The 23,857-nt window shown below is 40.4% G+C and overlaps 1 protein-coding gene across 1 annotated transcript; it reads right to left on the reverse strand.

The window, feature by feature from the left end:
• Nucleotides 1-274: 274 nt before the first annotated feature.
• On the reverse strand, nt 275-23,295 carry LOC131984033 (neurexophilin-1). Its single transcript, XM_059348895.1, has 2 exons — nt 22,803-23,295; nt 275-2,297 (listed from the first exon to the last, which is right to left on the reverse strand). Exons 1-2 carry the CDS (start codon nt 22,857-22,859, stop codon nt 1,524-1,526), a joined length of 831 nt encoding a protein of 276 aa, XP_059204878.1. The 5' UTR covers nt 22,860-23,295; the 3' UTR covers nt 275-1,523.
• Nucleotides 23,296-23,857: the final 562 nt, after the last annotated feature.

The raw sequence follows: 23,857 nt of genomic DNA on the forward strand, positions 1-23,857 counted from the left end.
TCACTCTCACCAAGAAAATGTCCGGTTAATTCATAGCTCCATTGTGCTCTTCTCTGCACTGATATTGTTTGTGAGAGCAACATGAGATGGGCCAGCCAGTGGCCATTTATCTTAATGAGAGCAGTTAACTCTGGGTTGAGCTTTGGCTGCCGGCTCCGCGCAAAAAAACACACCAGGCAGCATCCCCGCGAACGTCCTCTTATCCTTCTACTCGCTGACTTGATTTTTAGGAATACATTTCGCCCTCTCGTTGAAACCTTAATTAGTTCTAAAGGAGATTAAATTATATGTAATTATTATGATAATATTTTCATTTATTCAAGATAACGGGCCGACTTTAGTGAACACAGTATTTGTCGGGAGAGAGCAATCTGCCTGCACTGTCAAAGTTATCAAGGCGTGAAATCAGGAATCCTGACGGCAACAAAATTTAATCTTTTTCATACAGAGGGGACAATAGAAGGAGCTGCATACTCTAAGTCTCCTTCTCCACTTTAATTAAAACAGCTCACTGAATCTCTCCCCCTCTCACTCTCTCTCTCTCTCTCTCTCTCTCTCTCTCTCTCTCTCTTAAGTGTGGAGGGCCAATTCTATCTCTGTGCAGAATCTAGTTATTTCCTTCGCACTGAACTTGTCTTAAGCCCTGGCCCTGAATCTTTGTTGAGCAATTGCTTTTTCTTGCAAATTTTATTATTTTTTCTCTCCTCCTTTTTCCCTCTTTTTATTAAAATGGAGGTGACATAACTGAGAGATATATTGTGATTAGATTCGGCAGGCTATAAACTACACATCAGCAATGTCGTGGTGGGAAGCTGACAGCACATGTGATGGTGAGAAGACGGAGACAGACTTTTAAGTTCACATGAAAAAAAGATGCCCTTTAAAAAGACTTGAGTGTAACCTCAGTGACGCTGTGGTTCGTTACACTTTACATTCATCTGCTCTGTGTGAGAAAAACAACACTTTGCATTCCCTCTGGTAGGTTTTTAATCATTTACAGTGCTCAGTGTTAAACGCTGTATGATGTTTGTAATAAAGTGTGGATTTGTATACAACTCTCCAGTGAATCGTGTCACAGCGTTTAAATGCGCGCCTTCGCTGAAAATGCTGCCTTGCGACTTTGCAAAAGAGCAATGTAGTAAAGGGTGATTAAAAGGACATTCAGACAACATTCACAGATGACTTAATGGAAGAGAGAATTAGCTGGCGAGAAGTTGGCATTTAGAAACTGGATTGAGGTAAGAATGTGCGTGTTTGATTTTCACTACCAGTCCAGTTAATGAATGCTGCAGTTACGCATTCCAAATGCCTCATTATCTGCATACTGTAGTTTTTGTTTTGCATATATATTTTTACATCTTACAATAGTCAGGCTACAGAGAGGGTCTTTTTAAGTTGTCTTGCTGCCACAGTGGCATTAAGGACGATTCACAGGCCTGGTTTCCTCCTCGTGTGTTGCAGTCACTCCTGCTCACCCCCTTTTTTCCTCTCCCCTCCCACCTCTCCTCCCCCCTACAAGAGTTCTAGCCCGAGGGCAGGTAGGGCATCTCGTTATGGTAGTTGTAGTCCGGGCAAACCTTCTGGACCAGGCGGTAGTCCGTACTGTAGAAGGAAATATAGATACAGATGACCTTGAAAGGCTTGGAGCAAATCCAGGACACGTGGCTCTGAATCTGCTCCTGAAAGCAGGTCTTGGATGGGTCGTAGTTGCACAGCGAGGTGCGCTTGCTGCGATCCACCTTCTCATAGTCCACGCGGCAGTTGAAGATCTTTGAGTCCTTGGGGTAGACCACGCTCTGGCGCTCCAGGTCAAACTCCACCGCCTTGACAGGTGGCACCAGGCTGACCGAGATGTTGCCCTGGCCCGTGGAGTTGTGGCGGAAGTAGACGCTGAACGTGCCGTTACCGTGGTCCACGATCTTCCCGGTGATGAGCAGGTTAAGCCTCACCGTCTTGATATTGGAATAGAAGTCGCCCCAGCCGAACATCTTCTTGAACTTGCCGGTTTTAACAATGGGCCGGCGTTTGACCCTGGAGCTGGAGGCGTCGGGTTTGAGCAGGTCGCTGCCCAGCATCTCCCAGAACTCCTGTTTAGAAAACTCCTGCTTGGAGAACGGCACCGGGGAGCGGTAGGGCAGCTCCAGAGAGGTGGTGTTAGCAGCTCGGCTCTTACTGTGAAGCATCCAGCGGCTCAGGGGCGAGAGGGGAGCCTGCCCGCTCAGGAGGCCCACCGTCTTGGACGAGTCGTCTGAAGAGCTTTTGGCGCTGGAGGAGTCGTCTTCTTGACCCAGCGCCACCTAAAGAGGAGGTGGAGATAGGGGTCGAGGAGGGAAATAGAGAAAGAAAGTAGGCAGTTATCAGCAAGGTAGAAAGAAACGTGGACAGAAAACAAATTAAAGGTTTAATCGATACTTAATTTACCGTTCATACCTCTCGTGGTAGTAACCGTGACATTCTATCAATGTTATATATATAAATAAATGGTTGGAATTTTGCAGGTATTGCTATTATTACATTCTTTTGTTTACCCCGCCGTGAGAGAAAATACTCCTTTATGTCTAGTTTTCGCAGAGCCGATGTAATTCCCTAAGCTCCCGAGTAATGGGCTCATATGCCTCCTTCGAGCTACTTGAGGCCAGAGGGATCAAAGAACAGATTCACACAGAAAATCCACACCAAAACTGAATTCACATAAAGTGTGTTACTCCTGTGCTCTTGGGCAGTTTAATCAATATTTGTGAGGGTGGACAATTTTCTCCAAAGTCTATAATCCTGTAAAACAATAAAGCTCTGTCATTAAGAAAGGCTTTCTCTGACAACAGGAGTTGGAGGGTGATTTATGCACTTATAAAGTGTCTGAATGCACCAAAAAGAGCAGAATTCATGCTAAAACACTCATCTCTACATCAGCCAAGGTGCCATATTAAAGTTTTATCTATTTTTGCTCGAACTGAGTGAAAAAAGGTCACTTGAAGATCATCTAATTGGTGAGAAATTGAAAAATGTTAAAGGAAGAAAGTCATGTAGAGAGTAGACTAAGCTATGTTTCCAGTTTTAAAGGGAGCTTTTTGCTTCTTAAGCACTGTGGTGTGAGTCTGGGAACAGGGGGAAACTATTATTGCCTCGAAAGATTTGGTCGGAGGATCAAAGTGTTTGAGGAAGGGGAGCCGGGCGGGCGGGGGGGCCGAAGAATAAAGTGTAATGTCCAATTAAGACTTCCAGTGTTTTAATTAAAGAAAGAAAATCTGTATCGGCACACACACAAAGCTGTCAGATGTTAACATCAGCTGAGGGGAGGAGAAGAGATGTGAGGGAGATAAGATAGTGCTGCTGTGCTCAGCAGCCGCTTTGTGAGGAGTGTAGGATTGTGAGAGCAAAGTAATGGGTAATTATTCAACGGTAATGATCTATTAACAGGTAGCGTCTGTCTAATGTGCCATAGAAGTCAGCAGCATTATTGTGTCCTTTGGATATTGCAGCAGAGAACACACACACACACACACACACACACACAAACACACTTTTCTGAGTTGTAAACGTGAACAATAAGTGATGCAAATGCGGGATAAGTTTGTGTATCTGCGCTGTACCCGGAGAGATTTTACAATGATGCATAATGCATGCATTCCTGTCTGTGCTCTGATCCATCTACTGTCTTGACTGCCAGGGCTTCCTTATACAGGCTTAGTCAGGATTATTAAGTCTGACTCATTTTTATTCCATTTTATGCAGGTTTTTCCAAGCGCGCTCACATTTGTTCACTTGCGCCGCAGTCAGTCAGCGATATTGATTTTCTGTCCCTCTAAAAACATGTATTTCCTTTCATAACAACGTGGAGTGCATTTCAACTGGCTTGCGAGGATTCCCGCTGATGTGGTTGTGGTCTGGTGTTTGGACTCTTCCCCCTTTTTCCTCCAAATCTGGCCCTGTTACCACAGGGGTGTTAGAGTCCAGACGGCCTCTCCTCTAGTTACCTGTCTGCTGCTTCACTGCCACTCAAATCCTTCCCTGGTGGGCTGATCACTGCCCTGACAAGGACCCCTCCCTCTTAAATCAGATACTTGTGATATCTTTGTTGAGAATCCCAAACTCATTAATAATAAACACAATTTTGCAAGAGCTTATATTGATTTGAATCTTTTCAGATGTATCTGTGTTCCTTCAGAGGAGGAGTTGAGGCGGGGCGGGATGACTTTGATGACAAATAACACCATTCCCCACAGCGCCGATTGAAGGACTAGTTTGTGTTTGATTTCTCGTCTTCAATGAGCTGGTGGCTGCTGGGCACAGAGGGTAGCACTCTGCCTGCCTCCCCGGATAGCACTTAAGAGCCCCCGCCGTGTCCTACAAAGGGGCCCTTTAGGGTTCTTGAAAAATATGTCACTCTTGATTTCTAAAAACTGCCCCTTGCTTTTAAGATCCTCGTCATTTTTGCCAGCACCTCCGCTTGTATGGAGTGACTCTGATGGCGCCAATGTTCATATCAAAACATAGAGCAAAAACATATTGCAAAATGCTTGTTGTACATGTTATATATTGAGCAAGGGATCCCTCCCCCTCTCTCTCCCTCTCTCTCTCTCTCTCTCTCTTGCACAGTGTTCATTAGAAAGCCTGAGAGGCCGGGCTGCAGGAGGGGAGATGAAGTGAGCATTGTGCTATTGTTGAACAGAAGATTTAAGTGTCTGGCACTGCTGGAGGTGTCAGATTCAGTGTGCAGCATCATTGTCAAAGACAAATGTTAAAATGAGCTTAATATGGCTCTGGGAAAGAAGAAAAAAAAAGACGAAGAAACTGAGCCAGAGTTGCAATTATTACTGCCGTGAGAGAACACACACTGTGTGGTCGTCCACAGCACCATGGAGGCTTTAAAGGTGCCGTAAACCACATTCAGAACATTAATTGAGCAGATATAATGGAGTAATGGCGTCCTGACAGGAGAATGAAGTCACGCTCCCACTGTGTGTGTTGTAATCTGACTTCCACTGTGTCTTTGTTGTGGTAGCAGTGCGTGCATGGTGAGTGCGTGTGAGTTCCCACTGTGTTAAAGTGGCACCGTGGTGTTCTGACCACGCATCTCTATGTGACGAGTTGGAAATGAGAAAGAGAGCCACGTGGACTGAAGGCTCTGACCCCGGACGGTGAAGATTCGACAGCCGAATCATCACACTGGTGGAAAATGTGGTTATGAAACAACAGATAGTTCCTTCTAGGCTGCAGGGAGGTCCTGAATGTCTGATTTTACTAAATCAAAGAATACATTTATTAATCAGAGCACCCACAGAAACGTAGCAGGCACTAGCCGAGCTCTATTTTTAATTTATGAACGATTCTCTGTTAAAATCAGCAGCGGGAGGCACAAAACAGCTGATGGTTACAAACGGCCATCTCTCTCTTTCTCTCTCAATTACTTCCGTGTCATTTTTCTTCTTTCTGTGGATTGCTACACTGCGGGGAATTAAATTAGGCCTGAAAGTTGTATTTACAACAGTGAAAAAGGCCAAAATAAGTGACATATGTCTGTATCTCTACTCCGTTGCTTTTCTGCTCACTCGGCTGACATCGGCGTTCACCGTTACTCCCTCACTCTTTCTTACACACACACACACACACACACACCACACATTTACGTGCTGACTCTGCTATTCTCCAAATGACCCATGCTACTCTTATGACAAGGCTTAAACAGAGGGGGATCAAAGAGTAAAAAAAAGAGAAAGATAGGACAATCAGACACCACTAGAACCATGAAAATGCTCGGAGTTTCATGTTTTAATGACTATTTGCATGTTTTAAAAACCTTAGGAGATCAATGCATCTCTCAGTTCACAGAGGTCACACGTTAAACTGCAGCACATAACTTATTTTTCACCATTAAATATTACAACAATCACTCCTTTTACACTCCATTCTGAAAAGTGCATACTGCTACAACTCTCTCGCCACTCTGCGTTTAACTAGGAGAGTATATGAGGTGTAAGATTTAACTACCAGCACGCTTCCAATTTTGACTTATGCAATGTAAGCAAGTTGAAATAGTGTAGGAAAAGCCCTGAGTTTACTGTTGTTTTCACAATGCTGGGAGATTAATGCATTGCATCTCTGTCGTAGAATATTTTTTAGCCCTGACATTGTTTTCTTAATACTTGAGCTCTAATATTGTTGGATATTCTGCTCACTTGCATTCATATTTAAAACACAGTCCAGGAAGTCATCCTTTGATGATGCACCACAGATAATATCTACCGTTTCACTGACCTGTGTTGTAACATTAAAGAAGTGTTTTGTTTAGTTTAAAACATGGAGTATTTACTGTACTGTAGGTCATATATAAAATGTAGTGCAACACAAGTGTTGCTTCTAAAAGCCCGAATGAGTAACTTTCAGACAAAGTTTGTTTTGTTTCATGAAGCTTGGCGAGATGTATCCCGGCTTTAAGTACTGTAGGCAAAGTGTGGGCGATGGGCAATCAGGTCTTAGTGAGGGGGCGGAGGTTCGGGGTGATTTTGTCATTTGTCATGTGCGCTAAGTGAGTCAGTGAAACGGCTGGAGAGGATGGGAGGTGGCTGCAGGCTCTGTCGCTGTGGTAATTGTGAGTCATTCAGCCTCAGTGAGCACAGGCCCCAGGCCTCTCTCCCAGCAGGGAGTGTGGGGAGGGGAGCGATCCTCGCAAGCCTGCCAGCTCCACAGGCAATAATCAGCCTGTTAAAGTGACAGGTACACCGTTTTAACCCCTTTCCCCTGGTGACAGAAGCACACTTCGGCCATAAAGCAGCTGAGAGATCAGAGAGCCACTTAACTGAAATCTGTGCCATAAGTCTCACAGACGCAGGGGACTGGTGACAGACCAGCGTGTCAACCTAAGGATATTGTTCCAAAATTAGACTCCCACTTGGGTGTGAGCATTCAGACTTTACTTGTTAAGGGCCTGAAAAATGAGCAGATATCCAACCAGGAGCTGCACTTTTAACTTCAGAAATGTGGAGACTGGAACCACAGAAATCATTGATTAAGCAATGAAAAACTATTTTATTCATTGATTAACCATTACTTTCAAGCAAGAACACCAACCATGCTCTGTTTCCTGCTGTTATTTCCGGTTTTATATCATTGTGAATTACAGGTGCATCTCAATGAATTAGAATATCATAGAAAAGTTTATTTATGTCAGTAATTCAATTCAAAAAGTGCAAATAAGGCTTACATTTAATGAAGACCTACAATTCAGTGTATCAAAAAAAAGTGTATCAAAAAATTGAATATTACAAAAGACCAATTGTAAAAAGTATTGTAAAGTATGTTTAATATGGAAATGTTGGCCTCTGAAAAGTATGTCCATCTATATGCACTCACTACTTTATTTGACTGGAACTACTGGAAAAGGACTTTTCCATGATATTCTAATGTATTGAGATGCACCTGTAAATATATTTTGTTTATATATTGTATTGTCGGCTGGACAAAACAAGCAGTTTGAAGACATCACCTTGGGAGTGGTGGAATGTAACTTGGTACATTTACTCAAGTACTTTACTAAAGTACAATTTTAACATACTTTACCAGAGTAATTCCATTTTTATACTTCTTTATACCAATACTTGGAGCTAATATTGTACTTTTTTACTCACATGTATTTGACACCTTTACTTTTTGCATAAAAAAACACATGATGCGTATATATAGTATCTACATCCCTGATTCTGATGAAGTTGGGCTGTTGTTGATAAATAAATGATAACTGACTGTTTTACATTCAGCATTGAGAGAGTAGATCTATGTTTTTCACAGCATCCTTGCTTTTTGGGATTTGGGGTTTTAAAATTGGCTCCATTCAAAATCTAAATGTATTCTGTAGTAATAAAACAGAAAAATATAACACTTTGTCAAAAGCCATTCTGCATAATGAGTACTTTTACTTGTTACACTTTTACTCTTACTGTAACATTTTGAATTCAACACTTTTACTGGTAATGGAGTATTTTTGTTGTGTTACTTTTACTTAAGTAAAGGTTCTTAATACTTCCCCCACTGCAGCTGGAGCATGAGGAAATGTTGTTGGATCTCATTTTAACTTGCTTTTGAAGTTTCATCAAATGTAGTTATCGCTCTTTTTTGTTTTTTTCAGCACGTAAAGTTTGTGCACTCCGGTTATGAAGCCTCAAGTTCAGAATTTTGTCCATCACCATATTGGTTTTCTTGCAACCAGAGGTGGAAGAAGTATTCAGATCCCTTACTTCGGTAAATGTACTAATACCACACGTGGAAATTACTCCACTACAAGTAAAAGTCCTGCATTCAAAACTTACTGAAGTAAAGTACAGCTTTTGTAAAGTACAAAAGTATCAGCATCAAAATGTACTTATATCAAAAGTACAAGTACTCGTTATGCAGAATGGACCAACTCAGATTGTTAGTTGTAAAGTTATTCTAAAAACATTATTAGATTACTATTTTTGATGCATTGATGTCAGTTAAATTAATTAAGAGCTCATTTAACTACTCAATATACTGTTATGAGGTTAATTTAAAAAAAAAATGTTGAATCACTTTAATGTATTTTTTTTTAATGTTAAATCTCCACCTGAAAAGTAACTAAAGCTGTCAGCCAAATGTAGTGAAGTAAAAAGTACGATATTTACCTGAAAGTCTGGTGGAGTAGAAGTATGAAGTTACATAAAATAGAAATACTCAAGTAAAGTACAAGTAGCTCAAGATTGTATTTAAGTACAGTACTTGAGTAAATATACTTAGTTACATTCAACCAGTGCTTGCAACCAGTGAATGTGGAGAACAAATCAGGGGCTGGAATTATGCTACATTTTTAGATAATGCTAGTGTTAACTTGGTTACCGACAATCAGTCTTCTAAATGAACAGCTGACTCCTAAGAGTTTCTTTTGAAGATGTGAAAACACACAGTGAACTGCGTTAGTGACTTGTCAATCATACGGTAGCCCATCCCTAAAGCATACCCTACTTTATCATCTATTTGACTGTAAATGGGACCATCATTTACAGAATTAACATCATGCTGTATTAAAGAAGACTTAAAACTGGTGACTAAAACTATAAACTCATTAGGAAAATTTTTACTGAGGCAATAAATAAAGTGAGAAGTAGGATCATTTTCCTATTGGCCTACAGGTGCATCGCAGTACAATTGAATATGATGGAAAAGTCATTATAATAAGAAGAAATTAAATAAAGACGTGAAATGTTTCATTCTGTGTGTAATGGACCTATCTAATGTGTTTTTCCACTTTGTGAATTGAATTACTGACATAAATAAACTTTTCTATGATATTCTAATTTATTGAGGTGCACCTGTACATACAAACTGACTTATTTTTGCAACCAGTGGAGTCGCCCTCTGCTGGCCGTTAGGAGGAATGGAGGTTTAAGGCACTGTACAAACAAGTGTGTTAGACTTCTGCCTCACCTCTCTAGATGACAAACTAATCCTGGGAGATAGAAAACAGTCACTGACAGGGCATCGCTTGTAATTTTTCCCAGAATGTTGTCACAGTCGACATCCAGTTCATGATACTCCAAATGCAAGAGCTTTCATCAGTGTGCCATAGGCTCAATCACCACTGTGTTGCCTCATTCAGCCATATATAATGACAAAACAGGCTTTTATTTGAGTTAAAATCCAAAATTATTACTTTAACAAATCCTGAAAATGATTGTTAGTTGCAGCTCTGATGGGGACTGTGGTGCAGGGATCTATTACATTAAGTGTTTTTATGAATATTGCTATATAATAAAGGATATTTTAATTGTTCTTATTACCTTTTTACTGTTATATACTGTATGTGTCCCAGTTGGCATTGATTAGATCAAAACACATCTAGGAATGTAGGTTAAAAATTAATTTTGTTTAATTTCTCTGTTTACATGTGATAATTATTGTTGTTTTAATAGCTTTTAATTGATCAGATTTATTTAAGACCTGCTTCTCTTTAGCATTTAAATCTCTCTCAAAATTCTTGATGTGCAGGTTATTACACAGATACTTTCTGCTGTATGTCTTTGTCGTGACGTCTGTTTGAACTGATATTTTTATGGATGCATGATCTGAATTAAAGTAAACTGATTGATTGATACAGAGAGTCTTCCCTGCGGGGCTGAAAGCTGACAAGTTCAATAAGCACTCCATTTTCCTCTTGCTGTTGAGCTGAAATCTTCATCTCTAATATGACATCAATTTTTAATTAAAGACCCAGGCAGCTCAGATTTCTTAAGTGTTCGTCAATGCTTTATTCTTTTCTTTTTTTCTCCTCTGTCTCCTCTCCACGTCTCCAGATCTAATATGCTCACTGCAGGAGACTTCTCTGTTACATGATTAAAGCCTGAAAATGGCTGTGCCCTTATAACTAATTATTCTTCTGGCCAGTGTAGATCCAAGAAGAGGTGAGGGAGGGAAAGGTAATTTCACAAGAAACAAGCCATTTGACTCTTAATGAATAATTTACTCCAGCTTCTTGGGGGTCACTGGAGCTTAGATCTGCAGTGGGTGAACAAACACACTACACTGAATCTTTTTATTTTAAACTTCTTTCTGCATCCTTCAGACGCTCTCCCAGCTCATTCTGGACAGGTTCAGTTGTGTCATCCCAGTGGAGTTGGGCTCATTTTGTATGCTCAGAGGGAAGCCGGGCTCTGAATTGGCTATCAAATTTTTTACATTATAAGATATTGACAAGTTGGCCGTGCAAGGAGGGCGGAGAGGGGACTGTTTCTCTCCAGTTTGTCCCCAGAGAGCGGGGAACAACGCATGCACTGATGGGGCAGAGCTGATTAAAGTGCTGCTGTGATATTCACACCTGTCTGGTGGAAGATGGAAGGACTCTCCAATTGTCTAATGGAGATTCAGGTATGAAAGGTTCAATTGAAAGCCGTCTTATTAAGGCATGTTGTGTGACTTAATGCTCCAGACTCTCTGTTACATTCTCAACACCTGTCCAAGAGCTGAAAAGCATGAATACCTGATCAGTTTCCAGCTTCAATCCAACAAAAAAATTATTCATGCTTTCTTGTTCATTAAATTGCTTCAGTAAAGGTCAAATCAAAAGACAATGGTTTAACCGTGCAGCTCCCACCTGGGAATGTGTGTCACAGTCAGCACTAAAAGGCCATTAGTGGGCAGCTTTAAATACAGATGTGAGCCAGAAGTTTTATATGCATTTCTGTTTAAAAGCTCTGTTACTGCCACACAGCTCTTAACAGCAATCTGCTTCTTCAGCTGAGGGACTTTTTTCTGTTTCGCAGCAGTCTTTAACGGGAAAAAAAAACAACAAATGTGAGCGGCAGAGTGAAATCTGATCACAAGTGCTTAGTTGTGAAACATTTGACACGCATCCTGACAACAGGTGTGAACTGCAGTCCGTTTTATCTGCATTAGATAGTCATCAGAGGAAACGCTGAGCCTCATGCAAGAGCGTTTTCCTATTCTGATCTTAACTTGCTCATACTTTATAATTTATGATTTATAAAGGATTTTCAAACTCAAAATTCCTGAAAGTCATGAAAAATGCAGTTCATTAGTGAAAGGCTGCACACAGGGTTGGAGAGAAGCAGAGGAATTATATATTTTAAATGCAAGATAGGAGTTTAAACTGGTGGCATTCTGAATATAGTTACTACGTAAAGGGATTACTTTACTACTAACACCACAGAGGTTGTGTTTTCAGTTTGGCTTGTGTGTTGGTTTATGTACATTGGAAAGACCTTCATATAAAATACAATGGTTTTTTTACATTTTATTTTACATTTTTAAATTTCTTCTTTTAATTGAAATTCATTTTTTTGATTTTTTTTACTTTGAAATGCGTCAATTTGACCCGCAACATAACAGGACTGATAAGGTCTGCACCCTTTGTTTTTATTTGCTCTAATATTCACATGATGCATGCATTTCCAGTTAAACATATTTTCTTGACAGAAACACAAAAATGCGATAAAACAGAAATGTGCATAAAAGTTTTTACGCTCGCTTGAGGTGGTTTTTGTCTTTTCATAAAAATAGTTAAAGCGCTAAAGGGAGATGGAAATGCTTTTTCAGAATAAGTTCTGACGTAGCAAACATTTAACTCACATAACTGATCAGCTGTTTCTGCTCTGACATGAAAGTACAATTATAAGTTGCCCAGCTGAATCCAATTCCCTGAAGACTTTCCTCCATCTTCTCTCGTGGGTGGACAAAGTTGTCCGATTAGCAACCTCTTTTTTTGTTATGTTTTCTCTTCTTCTACTGTTTACTGACGGATTAGCCTACAGCAACACATTACACTGCCATCTTCTGACCAAAGTACATTTGTGCAGCTTTGTTTATTTGCTCTAAACCAGATGGAAATATCCCTAAATTGCATTTTCTTTAATGCAGCATTTAAAAATTTTGCGTCAAACTTGGATTTGGCTAGCCTGGCTAACGCCAGACTATATCACAAATGAGATCTAGTCTGGAAACCACCTATTCATTTTTCTGTAAAGGAGGAGTAGTTTACAATCCTCCAGAGCTGTTTATTGGGTGCTACAAATGTCTATCATAAGCGTCTGTAGGTAGCTCTTAGCCATTCGTATCAGTTAAACCAGATGACGTACGTAGAGCGCCAGAAATTGATGTTTACATAGACAGACTAGCCCGTCTCTACTTTGAGACTCAAATGCTCAATTCTGCTTCTGCAACGTTTTTCTGCAGCATGTTCTGACTCTGACTGGCTGCTCACAGTCTACCAGCAGTGTTGATGTGTGTGTGTGTGTGTGTGAGAGAGAGAGAGAGAGAGAGAGAGAGAGTGTTGCTTGCTGCTTTGCTTCTCCAGTTCTCGCCTTCTGCAAGATTATTTATTTTTACGCCTTATTCCCCCTCATGTCATTCAGCCACACGCATCCACTGATTTTATGGTATAAAATCAGTGGATAGACAAGCAATAGACAAGCTGCTGCGGGTCTCTCGGCGGCTCCGCTGTCCCCCGGCTCGTAGCGAGATCACCGGCGTTACAGCAGTGAGCGGTAGCGGGGCTAGTTGGTAGATTAGGTTTTTGCCGAATCCTGTCGGAAGCAAGGCTAAAACATCCTTTTTGGTAGTGAAACAGGAGTGTAAAGTCAAATGTTGTTCTTCTTTTAAAATTAACTTTAGGGTTAGGGTTAGGGTTAACTATTTAAAACGCCGTCTACAGCAAGATCGAAAGAGAGTTTCGCGTCTGCTGCAGCCATGTTGGATCCGTAAGAAAACTACAAAACTACAAGCTTCCAACTGTCGAGTAGTACGCCTCATCGTCTTGCCGTCCCTCCCCATTCTGTGATTGGATCCCTAAAACAGGGCTAAGAAATGGCCTGCAGGTTCAAAATGAAACTGAGCGCGCAAGGCAGTATGGGTATACCCAGGCTAGGATTTGGCTGCAGACAGAAGAGATGCACAGACTGCAAGGTTTTGGCATTGAAATATTAGAGCCAAGCAGAGGAATCAGAAAGATGATTTAAAGTATTCCAAGTAGAGTATTTCAGTTTATTTCAACAGTGTTACTTACCATGAGTAATTTAATAGAATATGTTACAAATGACACATTCAGTAAGCTGTGGTTCAATATTTTTAAAAGAAATCTTCACACCTATGAATGTCCATGACTCCTAACAGGTCTGATCCACTTGTTAATTGTGTTTGTGCCCAAGAGAAAATTTTCTTCTCTATCACTCGACAAGCCGCTTATAAACGGATCCATTCATATGAGTGCTTCTTGCATGACATCCATTGTTCAAACTCTTTAAACAACCTATGTGTCAAGTGACAAGTGACCTCCAACAGTCGGGTGAATATTAACTTCATTTTCCAGAAAGATGACAGCATATTTTTTTTTCAAATGACACTTATTAACTTGCAGTAGCAGAGAAGAAGAGAGGGAGTTGTAATGAATGTCTGGTTTTCTGTCTCCTACCGAGAATCAATGTTGGTTTCTATTAACTATGAATGCAATCTTTGCTTAAGCTTTACCAAACACTTGTAGCAGCTTAGTTTTGTATCACTTTGTGATTGTTTTGTGTCTCTTTGTGGTCGTTTTGCATCTCTGTGAGGTTGCTTTGCATCTTTTTGTTGTCATTTTGTGTCTGTTTGTGGTCACTTAGCAAACATAGCAGTGGTTGAATGAAACTAAGTACATTTACTCAAGTAATGTACTTAAAGGTATCTATAATTTACTTAAGTATCTCTTTTTTATGCAATTTTATACTTTTACTCCACTACATTTAGAGGCAAATCTCGACTTTTTACTCCACTATAATTAGCTGACAACTTTAGTTGATATTCAGGTCAAGATTTAACATAAAACTCCTCTACCCTCCCCTATGAAAGATATTTTGGCATTGACTACTCTTCTTGCAAGAAGACTCATTCTGCTTAAATGGTAATCTTCCTCTCCTCCTTCCTTTTTTCATTGGATCAGAGATGTTCTTTATTTTAAAAAAAAAAAACTGGAAAAAAAGATTTTATTTACAAGGGTCTTCAAACAAATTTGGGAAATTTTGGTGGCCTTTTTTCAGTTAGTTGAGAAGCTAAGTTTTGTTGATATATATATATATATATATATCCTTTTTTTTTTTACTACTGACTACTGGTGTTGCATGTTCGTTGTTTTTATTCTATTCTATTTTATTCTATATATTATCTATTTTTTTATTTTTTTATTCTAATTCCTTTTTTTGTTTGTTGTTATTTATATTGCTCTTGATACACTTTCAGTGTATGCATATACAGGTGCATCTCAATAGATTAGAATATGATGGAAAAGTCCATTTCCAGTAGTTCAAGTCAAATAGCTCCAACCAAGTATTGAGTGCATATAGATCGACATACTTTTCAGAGGCCAACATTTCCAGATTAAACATAGGCACACAAAGACACTGAATTTTAGGTCTTTATTAAATGTAAGCCATAGTCATTATAATTAGAAGAAATTAAATAAATTAAGACATGAAATGTTTCATTCTGTGTGTAATGGGTCTATAAAATGTGTTATTTCCACTTTTTGAATTGAATTACTGACAGAAATAAACTTTTCTATGATATTCTAATTTATTGAGATGCATCTGTATTGTCTGGCAAAATCGTTTCACTTAAACTATTTTCCGTTTTGTTATGTGTATGGTCTTGCGCGTTGTGCCTGGTTTTTTTGTTGTGTTTTTTTTTGTTGAGAAAAGCAATAAACAAAGTTGGGGGGGAAAAGGAGAAAAAGAACATTTAAAAAAATGTGATCAATTTTAGTTTTTTTTAAGTTATTTTTTAAAATGAAACCTTGCAACACTACATTAAGTAGTAAGAATGAGCCCAATCTTTACAAAAAAACACTGCTTGCCTGAATGCAACAATAAAAATATTCCATGAATATATATTTAGAATATAACCATCTGAGTATAATGAGTAGGATTTTGAATGCAGGACTTTTACCTGTAGTGGAGTAATTGTGCAGTGTGGTATTAGTAGTTTTACTTCAGGGATGTGAATCGTTTTTCCACCACTGCTACACAGGTACCAGCTGAGTTCTGTGTCACTTTTTAATGAACTGACAAAAAAATCTATCTGTGCTTTAGGTGAGCGAACCTTTCCCAAACAGCAGTTCCTAACAGGGTCACTGTGGAGTGGGCCATGTAGTAGTGCATCAAACTGGAGAAATAAAGGTTGAAATAATTGCTGTCCTATATTCCAGAGCAATACATTCTCAATTCAGTTCAGAAATCACTGTACTCTGCAAAAAAATGTTCCTATTATCCATTTATTATAGTTGAAACAGTCTTCTTTCAAGCTCAGCCAAATTCCCTGATCCCTTTGGCTGTGCGCTGCTTTAATTGGAATCCCCCGTAAAGACCCTCAGCGGGCCTTGTCTGGACATGTGCACCACTCTGACCCTGAAAATCACTGTACCGTCACTGGGCGGCACGCTGGTGAACTGCACACTACATGTTCATCCATGCAGAACAGACTGTTTACAGATTGTGAGAGAATATAAATGGGCTTCTGCTCCCCGGTCTCATTGCGATGTGGTATCCAGCCGCTCCAGTCACACCACGATGAGGTCAGCATGAACCTTCAGGGCCTGCGGCATCAGAAGCAGCTTCAGTTTCCTTCACTGTTAAACTGCACTGACAGCCTGATGTTCCCCCTTCAAATAAACCCATGTCCCCTGGTCCCACATTTCTAATATTGTTTAGATGCCTGCTTGAAACGAGGAAAATTTCATTCTATATTGACACTTTCCGTAACATTTTCACAACGCAGTTAAACAACTTTTACTATTGTCAGCTCCAGCAGAAACTCTCTGAAAATTAAAACGTCTGTTATGGATTTTCCCTTCCTTAGTTATTCCTCTGTGTGAAAGTGAAGCGCATCTTTATCTGGATCTCCTGGGAGTTATACCCACTCATTCTACCCAAGGCTACGAGTCGTTTTTCTTTAAGCTGTGCACTGTAATCCACCCTTCACTGTATCCAAACCAGCAGACAAACCTACAGATATGCTTCCAGGATCTGCTCTGTCTCCCCTGCAGTCTCCCAGAGAGCAATGCCCCAATAAATTGTGCTGGTTTTGAGCAGACAACGTATTCTGTCTCAGGACAGCTCGCCGCTTCACTATGAAGGGCTGTCAGTGTGTCAGCGAGCTTTCTCTCTGTCCGTCTCCCTCAGTCTCTCCCTCTGTCTGTCTCTGCTGGGAGCTGGCAGGGGGGAGGAGGGGAGGAGGGGGGCAGGCGGTCCCCTGCTGGCTTTCGTAGTGGGTGGTCAGGAGGGACGGGGTGCACCTCTGGGGTCACTGTTGCTGTGTTTGTGCATAAGTCAAGCTGTTATGGACCACAGGCAGAATGCCACAGAGGTTCTTCATTATAGCACCAGCAGCCCTGCTCATTTACTGGCGCTTTGTTCAATCAATACAAATTTAGTGTAAAAAGTCTGAGTTTAAAACACAAGAAAAGAATCATACAGTTCCGGCAGATGTGCCTGCAGAAAGAGCATCAGTTATGTGGCTCTGAGAGTTGCAGTTTAATAATAATAATCATGCCATTTTCTGTTCAGACCGACTACTCTTATAAATGCAGACCCACAACAAAAGAGACCAAGCATTCATAAAGTTCATGGCCAAAGCTGAGTGTTTTTTGATATCATCATAATGATTATATAATCTGAACATTGTGCAGTTTGTGTATTCAGGAAAAAGAGAATTTTTAAATTAGGTACAGCTGGAACAAAGAACTATTTTCAGTATCTATTAATCTGATGATTATTCGCTCAAATCAGTAATTTTGTTTAATCTTCCAGATGTTCAGTATTCTACTGGCTTGTTTTCTTTTCACTCACAGTCCAAAAACTAAAGATTTTTTTTTCTGTTATAAAAAGCAAAGGAAATACTGCAAATTGTCAATTTTGAGAAGCTTAAACCTGCAGATATTTAGCAGTTTGGCTTTAAAAATTGCTGAACAGTTTTCAGTAGACCGACTAATTGTTTAATTATTGCTGGTCTGAGGGCATCAGTGCGGCACCTGTATCATACATAAGATAAGAAAAAGTTTTGCAGTTGTGTATTATGTGTGCTCATAAGCCATATTGCAATCATTTTAAAATTGGCTAATATTGCATAATATTGTGCTACTGATGGTGAAGATGCCTTGTCCCTCTCAAATCGTCCCCTTATGATTCTTCATGCACTCACAGGTTGTAAAGCACAGGACAGATGTCATGAGCCCAATAAGCTGCTCTGTCTGCTTCCACTCTGCTTCAGCAGCCAAACCCTCCCTTATAATAGAAAATTTGACAATTATGAATGAGTTTTGTGTTTCCTGCATCTGTGTGGGATGTGAGGTGGAGAGCAGAAGCTTATGAGCTCTGACATGCAGATTTCAACAGTGATGGCAAAGAGGAAGACTCAAGAGAGCGAGAAAGCCCCAAACAAAAAAAAAAAAAAAAAAATTAGTATTCACTCTGCTGCGGCTGTCTCACATTTGTGTCTGCATGCAATATATGCTTTATTAGACAGTGTTTGGGGGTTTTGTCTATTTGTTTTCTCAGGATTAAGGTGGTATTCGTGCTCAGCCGGGGATGTATCTGGGTGGACAAGGTCAGCGACCCTGCGAGGAGGACAGGTATCTAAGAAGCATGAATGTAAGGCTTTGTGACAGGTCAAAACGGAGCGAGGGGTCTGATGTGGTTAGAATTAGCACCGGGCAGCCTTTGCTTTTTAAACTTACACAAATATATTGAGGTTTACCCAGTGTGTGTTTGTGCATCGTTGCACCGTGACAGGCAAACTACAGGCAGTTTTGCATAGATTTTTCTGCCTTTTGTTGTTTCGGTTGCTGTACTGCTGTTATGATTCAAGAGTCTCATTGCTGTGATCTCTCTGTGCAGCCTCATCACAATGCTGTCTTTGTTATGAAAGGGATTTTGGCTCTGTGAGGCTTTCGATATAAGAACATAATTTGTTTTTAATTGACGTGCCGACCGTGTTAAATAAGAACGTGTTTCTTTGCTGATGGCAAAGTCAAATAGAGGGTGATGGGAAGAGTTTAGAAGTGGAAAAAGCACTGTACCCGCACCGAATTATTATTTGTGATTTCATGCAAGTTTCATGTTTTCTTTATATTTTCACATTACCTCCATGCACGGAAACCTTGGAATATGTATGAATGTGCTCACTGAAATTCAATCTGCAAATAGTGACATTCTGTGCAGGGCCATACGGAGGTGAGATTCAGCTATCAGGCACGATGGTCAGCGTCCGCATCTGCACTGAAAGCAATCACAGAGAGTATAAAGGCATCCTGCCTCTCATGGCCACGGAGAGGCTACCTGAGGCTCATCCATTCCAGAAAATTCTTGTGTGAAAGAGCAGCTGTGAGCTCAACGTGAGGTTGTATGAAGAGCCGAGCGGCTGCATCCCCAGCGATCTTTACTACATGAAGGTTACTGCACACCCAAGGTCAGAATCCTTTAATTAACAGCCTCTTTTGTGGGTGTGCACATGTTTAAAAGCACAAACATTTAAAACCGTGTCTTGCTGAATGAGTAAAATTATTATAAATCTATCTATTGTTAAAGCAAGATTTTACTTCTAGGAAAAGAGGAGTAACTGCACGTGAGATAGTCTGCTGTTCACTGAGACGGTGCAGTTCAATTCCCTTTTCTGTTGCACTTCATTCTTTTATTGGAAGTTATTCAGATTGTTGACCTCCCTCCTCCCTGATCTCTCCGGCTGGTCTGGGGATTCAGACTGTGCACGGTTCAGCCACACTGCTGCTGCAGTTGTAATTACATGTGGATTAAGTGTATTTTCTTGGATGCTTTTGCACAAAAATGGAAGAAAGAATCTGTCATGACTGTCAATGAGTTGTATCAACCTCCTGCCTTTTTCAGCCCCTCATCTACACCTCCTCTCATTTCCCTCATCAACACTGCGTACCTGCTCTATTTTAAAAGTGTCAACTTTCCTCTGTGGCCACCTGTCTCTCCTCTGCGTATTGTTACTTTGCATCTGCTTCGTCTGTTTATGAATGAATTATGATCTTCTAAAGACTGAAACCAAAACAGATTGTCAATCAGTCGATTGACAGAATAATAATGAGCATCTATTTTGATAATTGATTCCTATTTAAGATATGTTTTGAGCAAAAATGCCAAATATTTGCTGGTTCCACATGTGTAGATGTGACTCTTTGCTGCTTTTGCAAATGTCTAGATCACAAACTTATCGGTATCTATCGGTATCGACCCATAAGTTGTCCAATATGTGCCGACATGAACATTTTTTTCCTAGAAAATAAAACAGAAATGAATGCTTTCTGTGATTTAGAAATACGCTATTTGTTTTATTTTTATTATGAATTCTTCAATTAAATTGTCAGCAACTGACTGATACTGAAAATTCGATTCTCATATGTTTTTTTTATTACATTTTTTATTTAATTTGCTGACTTTTCAATTCTAGAATTTGTTAAAAATGTATTACACTGTATGAATAATGCATAATAATGTTAAATATTCTTTGATAAAGTCTTAGATTAATAAAGCCGCCTGAGCACCTTTGCAGAGTCTTACTGGTGCAAAATCAGTGCAGCATCCAAATAGGGAAGGTCTATTTTTTAACAGTTCACTACATCAGCTGCCATATTGGTAATCAGTGAATTTTTCCCCTTTAAAATTGGTATTGGTTCCTATATTGGTCAGGACCTATTATTTTGACTATTTACCAAGATTTTCTAGTCCACACAATTAATGAGTCCTCAGGAAAATAAAAAGCATATTAATCCTTGGTTGCGGCTCCTTTTGCACATCTTGGCTCTGCTGCTGAACTGATCATGTGACCACTAATCACAAGGACAGAGAAAGGACACTAAATATTCTCCTAAATATCCCACAGATTATTCTCTTGATATATGCATATCAGCCACTTAGTTCACTGAAACAAATCCAGCCAGCTTGCTGAGCATCACAGAAGAAGAATAACTCTAACCGCTGCCAAAAATAAACATAATTTCTCAAGCAGTCAATTATACAACTGAGATGGTTTATATTATTCATAACCCTCCATTCAAATACTGAGATTAATTAACATTTGAAACACATCATTCATCACATAAACAACAACTGGAGTGGCACCTTGTGTTAATAGTCGTCTATATTAGCAGTCATTTGGAAAAGGCCCCTAGAGACCTGAACCCTCTCAGAGAATTGCGGAGCTATTACAACAGAAAATCATCCAAATCGAATTTTAATGCATAGTAGGCTTATATGATTATTAATCACAACTCTGTTGCATAATAAAAAGTTACTTAATTTATTAATTGCTCCATAATTTATCAATGTCACACGGCTAATGAATTACCCAAGATCTCCTGCTGAGGGATGTCATGTACGTTTTTCATAGATACATGGTGTGGACAGGGAGGAAAAAGCCCCAATTAATTTCATTATCATTAGCCACAGACCTTTCGGGTTACAATAGGCTGCAGCCCTGCAGCTCACACAATGCTCCCAGAACCAAGACAACACCACAGTGAGTGTTAAGCCTATTATCCCACACTCTTGTATCTAGTTATACAACGGCTGAAAAGGCGATCATCCCCCCATATTTTAAGTCAGCGTGTGGTCTCTCTTCTCTCAGATCTGTTGAAACAGCTCCGTCTCAGCTAAATAAATCTGTGTGTGTTTAGTCTTTTACAAGCCTTGTCTGCTAGACCTCAAATCACCAAAAGGGCCATTACTTCCCCGTGAGCACCTGAATAATACGTTAATATGAAAACCACAAGGTCATCCTTGAAGGTATGCCGACACAAACAGTGCATCAAACAAGCACTCAACCTCTCTTGAATATTTCCACTGCACTCATTTTTTTTTCTCTGTGTGTGTGTGTGTGTGTGTGTGTGTGTGTGTGTGAGCTTGCTCATTTCCTGGGCCCTGTTACACTCAGCCCAGGGGTTTCCGAGCAGAAGGGTGTTCAAGTTCCCTCTTGTGAATCCAGAGGTGATTTCTCATTAAAGGCTGCTTTTTAATAAAATCTGCAAGCGTACATGAAAGAGGAGTGGGTGATCCAAATTTGATAGTGTGGTTATGTAATGTTGGAGGTGTTCATTAAGACGGCAGGGACAGTTCATGTTTACACATCTGGTGTTATAGGTCAGCGGGGGTCCTGAGGGAAGGGATTACAGTTTATAAAACACAAGCTGGAGGGTTTTTTAGTGTTCCTTCATTTATTATTAGTGAGCTCAATTAGAGAGCAGAGATTCTGGTGAGGAGTTTATCACTTCTCATGGTATAAATCCTGTATTTAATCATATCTGACATGAGAAGGTGAGTCCTCAGAATGGAGCCTTTACTGAGAAGAGCTGCTTCCTGTAGACAGAATACTCCACCCTCTGTCTCACACAATATATAAAAAAACATGTCCAATACACTAAAACCATATGATGCAAATATTTGGAGCTAATTTTGTGTTTTTTTTTTTTTTTTTTTTATTTTAGCCTGGTGTGTGGGCTACTGCAGGGTACACCTACTTTTTCGGTTAACATACACATTTTTGCTGGCTGACACAAGCTGTGAGGATGTATACTCTGTGCATACATATCAAATTGTTGAAAGCTTTCATATTATTGTGTTAGTTTTGACTTTTTTACGATTTATGTATGTAAGGTGAAAGGTTATACCTGCCTGCAGTTTAATCGATTTACGACACGTGCACTTATTTAGGTGTAACTTGTGACTTTCATGTGCAGTAGGCCTATCATACTTTCAAGCGAGCCAAATATGCAGATTGAATTAATTAAAGGACAGATGTCGCTCCAAATACGCGCAGTGGTGTCGGACACCGGCGGCACAGTGCGCTCCGCACACACGCTGCCAGCACGAGTGTCCGCTGGGAATAGTGAGTGCACCCGCCGTACCTGAGCCGAGCAGGGTCAAAGTGAATGTTATTTACTTCGTAATTATAAGTTGGAGGCAGAATAACACAGATATCAGCACAAATGCGTTTTGGAAGCAGCGAGCAGAGCACAGCAGGCGGCAATTATCTCCGCATCTCTGCAAAGAAACACAAATGACCTGCACGGCTGGTGATCTAACATTCTGACCAGCATCAGCTCTCAGCTCTCCACATGTCTGTCTGCACATTTCTGGCTCACTTAAATTCGCGAGTTTGTAAGTTTTTAGTGCAAAAAAATGAGAGCAGACACCTTGCCGTACCTGTGACGCAGGTGTTACACGGACACCAGAAGGTAATTTGGAGCAAGATGCGTAAAGACAAGTGTGACTTTTCCCTACACTCCCACTCTCACTTACCAAACAAGCGGTTCCGTTGAGGAGGAGCAGGATGAAGCCGCGGTTGGGACGCATCATTCCGGCGCGTAAAAACCCACAGCTCCCCCTCCCCGGTGGCAAAGAACAAAAATTAAAAAAAATAATTAAAAAAACTCCCGCACACGGGCTGTTCCTCCTTCAGGAAGATGTTCTTCCTCCGGCACCGGATCCCTCTCGGCTGACGCACGGTCCCATGTCCAAAGCAGGCTGAACTGCAGCTTCCACAAACCTTAAGAAAACACCGCTGGAAACCACTTGGAGCTCCCTTTTTTGTCTTTTTTGTCACCAATCCCGGGTTTGAGTCAAATTAGTTGTGGTGTGAGAAATCCATGAATATGCGTAAGGCTGTTATCATCCATGCAAACAAATAAAGAGATCCCAGCTCAGAGTAAAATGGGCTGACTGGGAAATGGGAAGATCATATCTGGTCATCGGTGCCAGTGGAGATCCTGGAGTGATGGAGCTGCAGCCTCCTGCAGAAACTGAGCGATGCTGAGACTGGTAAGAGCGAACACACGTTTAAACAGTTTCTACTCTCTCTCTCTCTCTCTCTCTCTCTCTCTCTCTCTCTCTCTCTCTGCCTCTCCCCTTTTCTCTCGCCACAAATCTGCTATCTCTCTCTCTCCCCCCTTTCCTCTCTCTTTCCCCCTCCCTTATCTCTTTCTCTCTCCTCCTATCCACCATCTCCCTCCTTCTCTCTTTGAGCCACTTTCTCTGATCCCATCCACTCATCTTATTGTGCATACAATCAAATAAAAACAATTAAAATTAATAAGCAGTAGCTACACAATAATAAACATCTGTTCCACTTGTATGAGTGAATCCGCCTTCATTTTTCCAATCCCTAACCAATGTATCTGACATCACTTTCCCAGCCTGCCTCGCCAATCCGCTGACAACATTTTGGGTATTTCTCATCACCGAGCCTGTCTTTAGGTATAATCAACACTGTGGGTGGGTGAAAATCGTTGATTGGGAAAGACTGGGTTTTCTTTTCACACCATGCTTGTCACAACAAAACACAACTCCTGTGTTTC

The sequence above is a fragment of the Centropristis striata genome, chromosome 13 (genome assembly GCF_030273125.1).
Source record: "Centropristis striata isolate RG_2023a ecotype Rhode Island chromosome 13, C.striata_1.0, whole genome shotgun sequence".
Classification (NCBI taxonomy): Eukaryota; Metazoa; Chordata; class Actinopteri; order Perciformes; family Serranidae; genus Centropristis; species Centropristis striata.

What these genes read in the sequence shown, in the direction of transcription:
- LOC131984033 (XM_059348895.1), bottom strand. Translation starts at nt 22,859, where the DNA reads ATGATGCGTCCCAACCGCGGCTTCATCCTGCTCCTCCTCAACGGAACC. An exon ending in TCAACGGAACCGCTTGTTTG is followed by an intron (nt 2,298 to 22,802) that starts GTAAGTGAGAGT and finishes CCTCCTCTTTAG; the next exon opens with GTGGCGCTGGGTCAAGAAGA.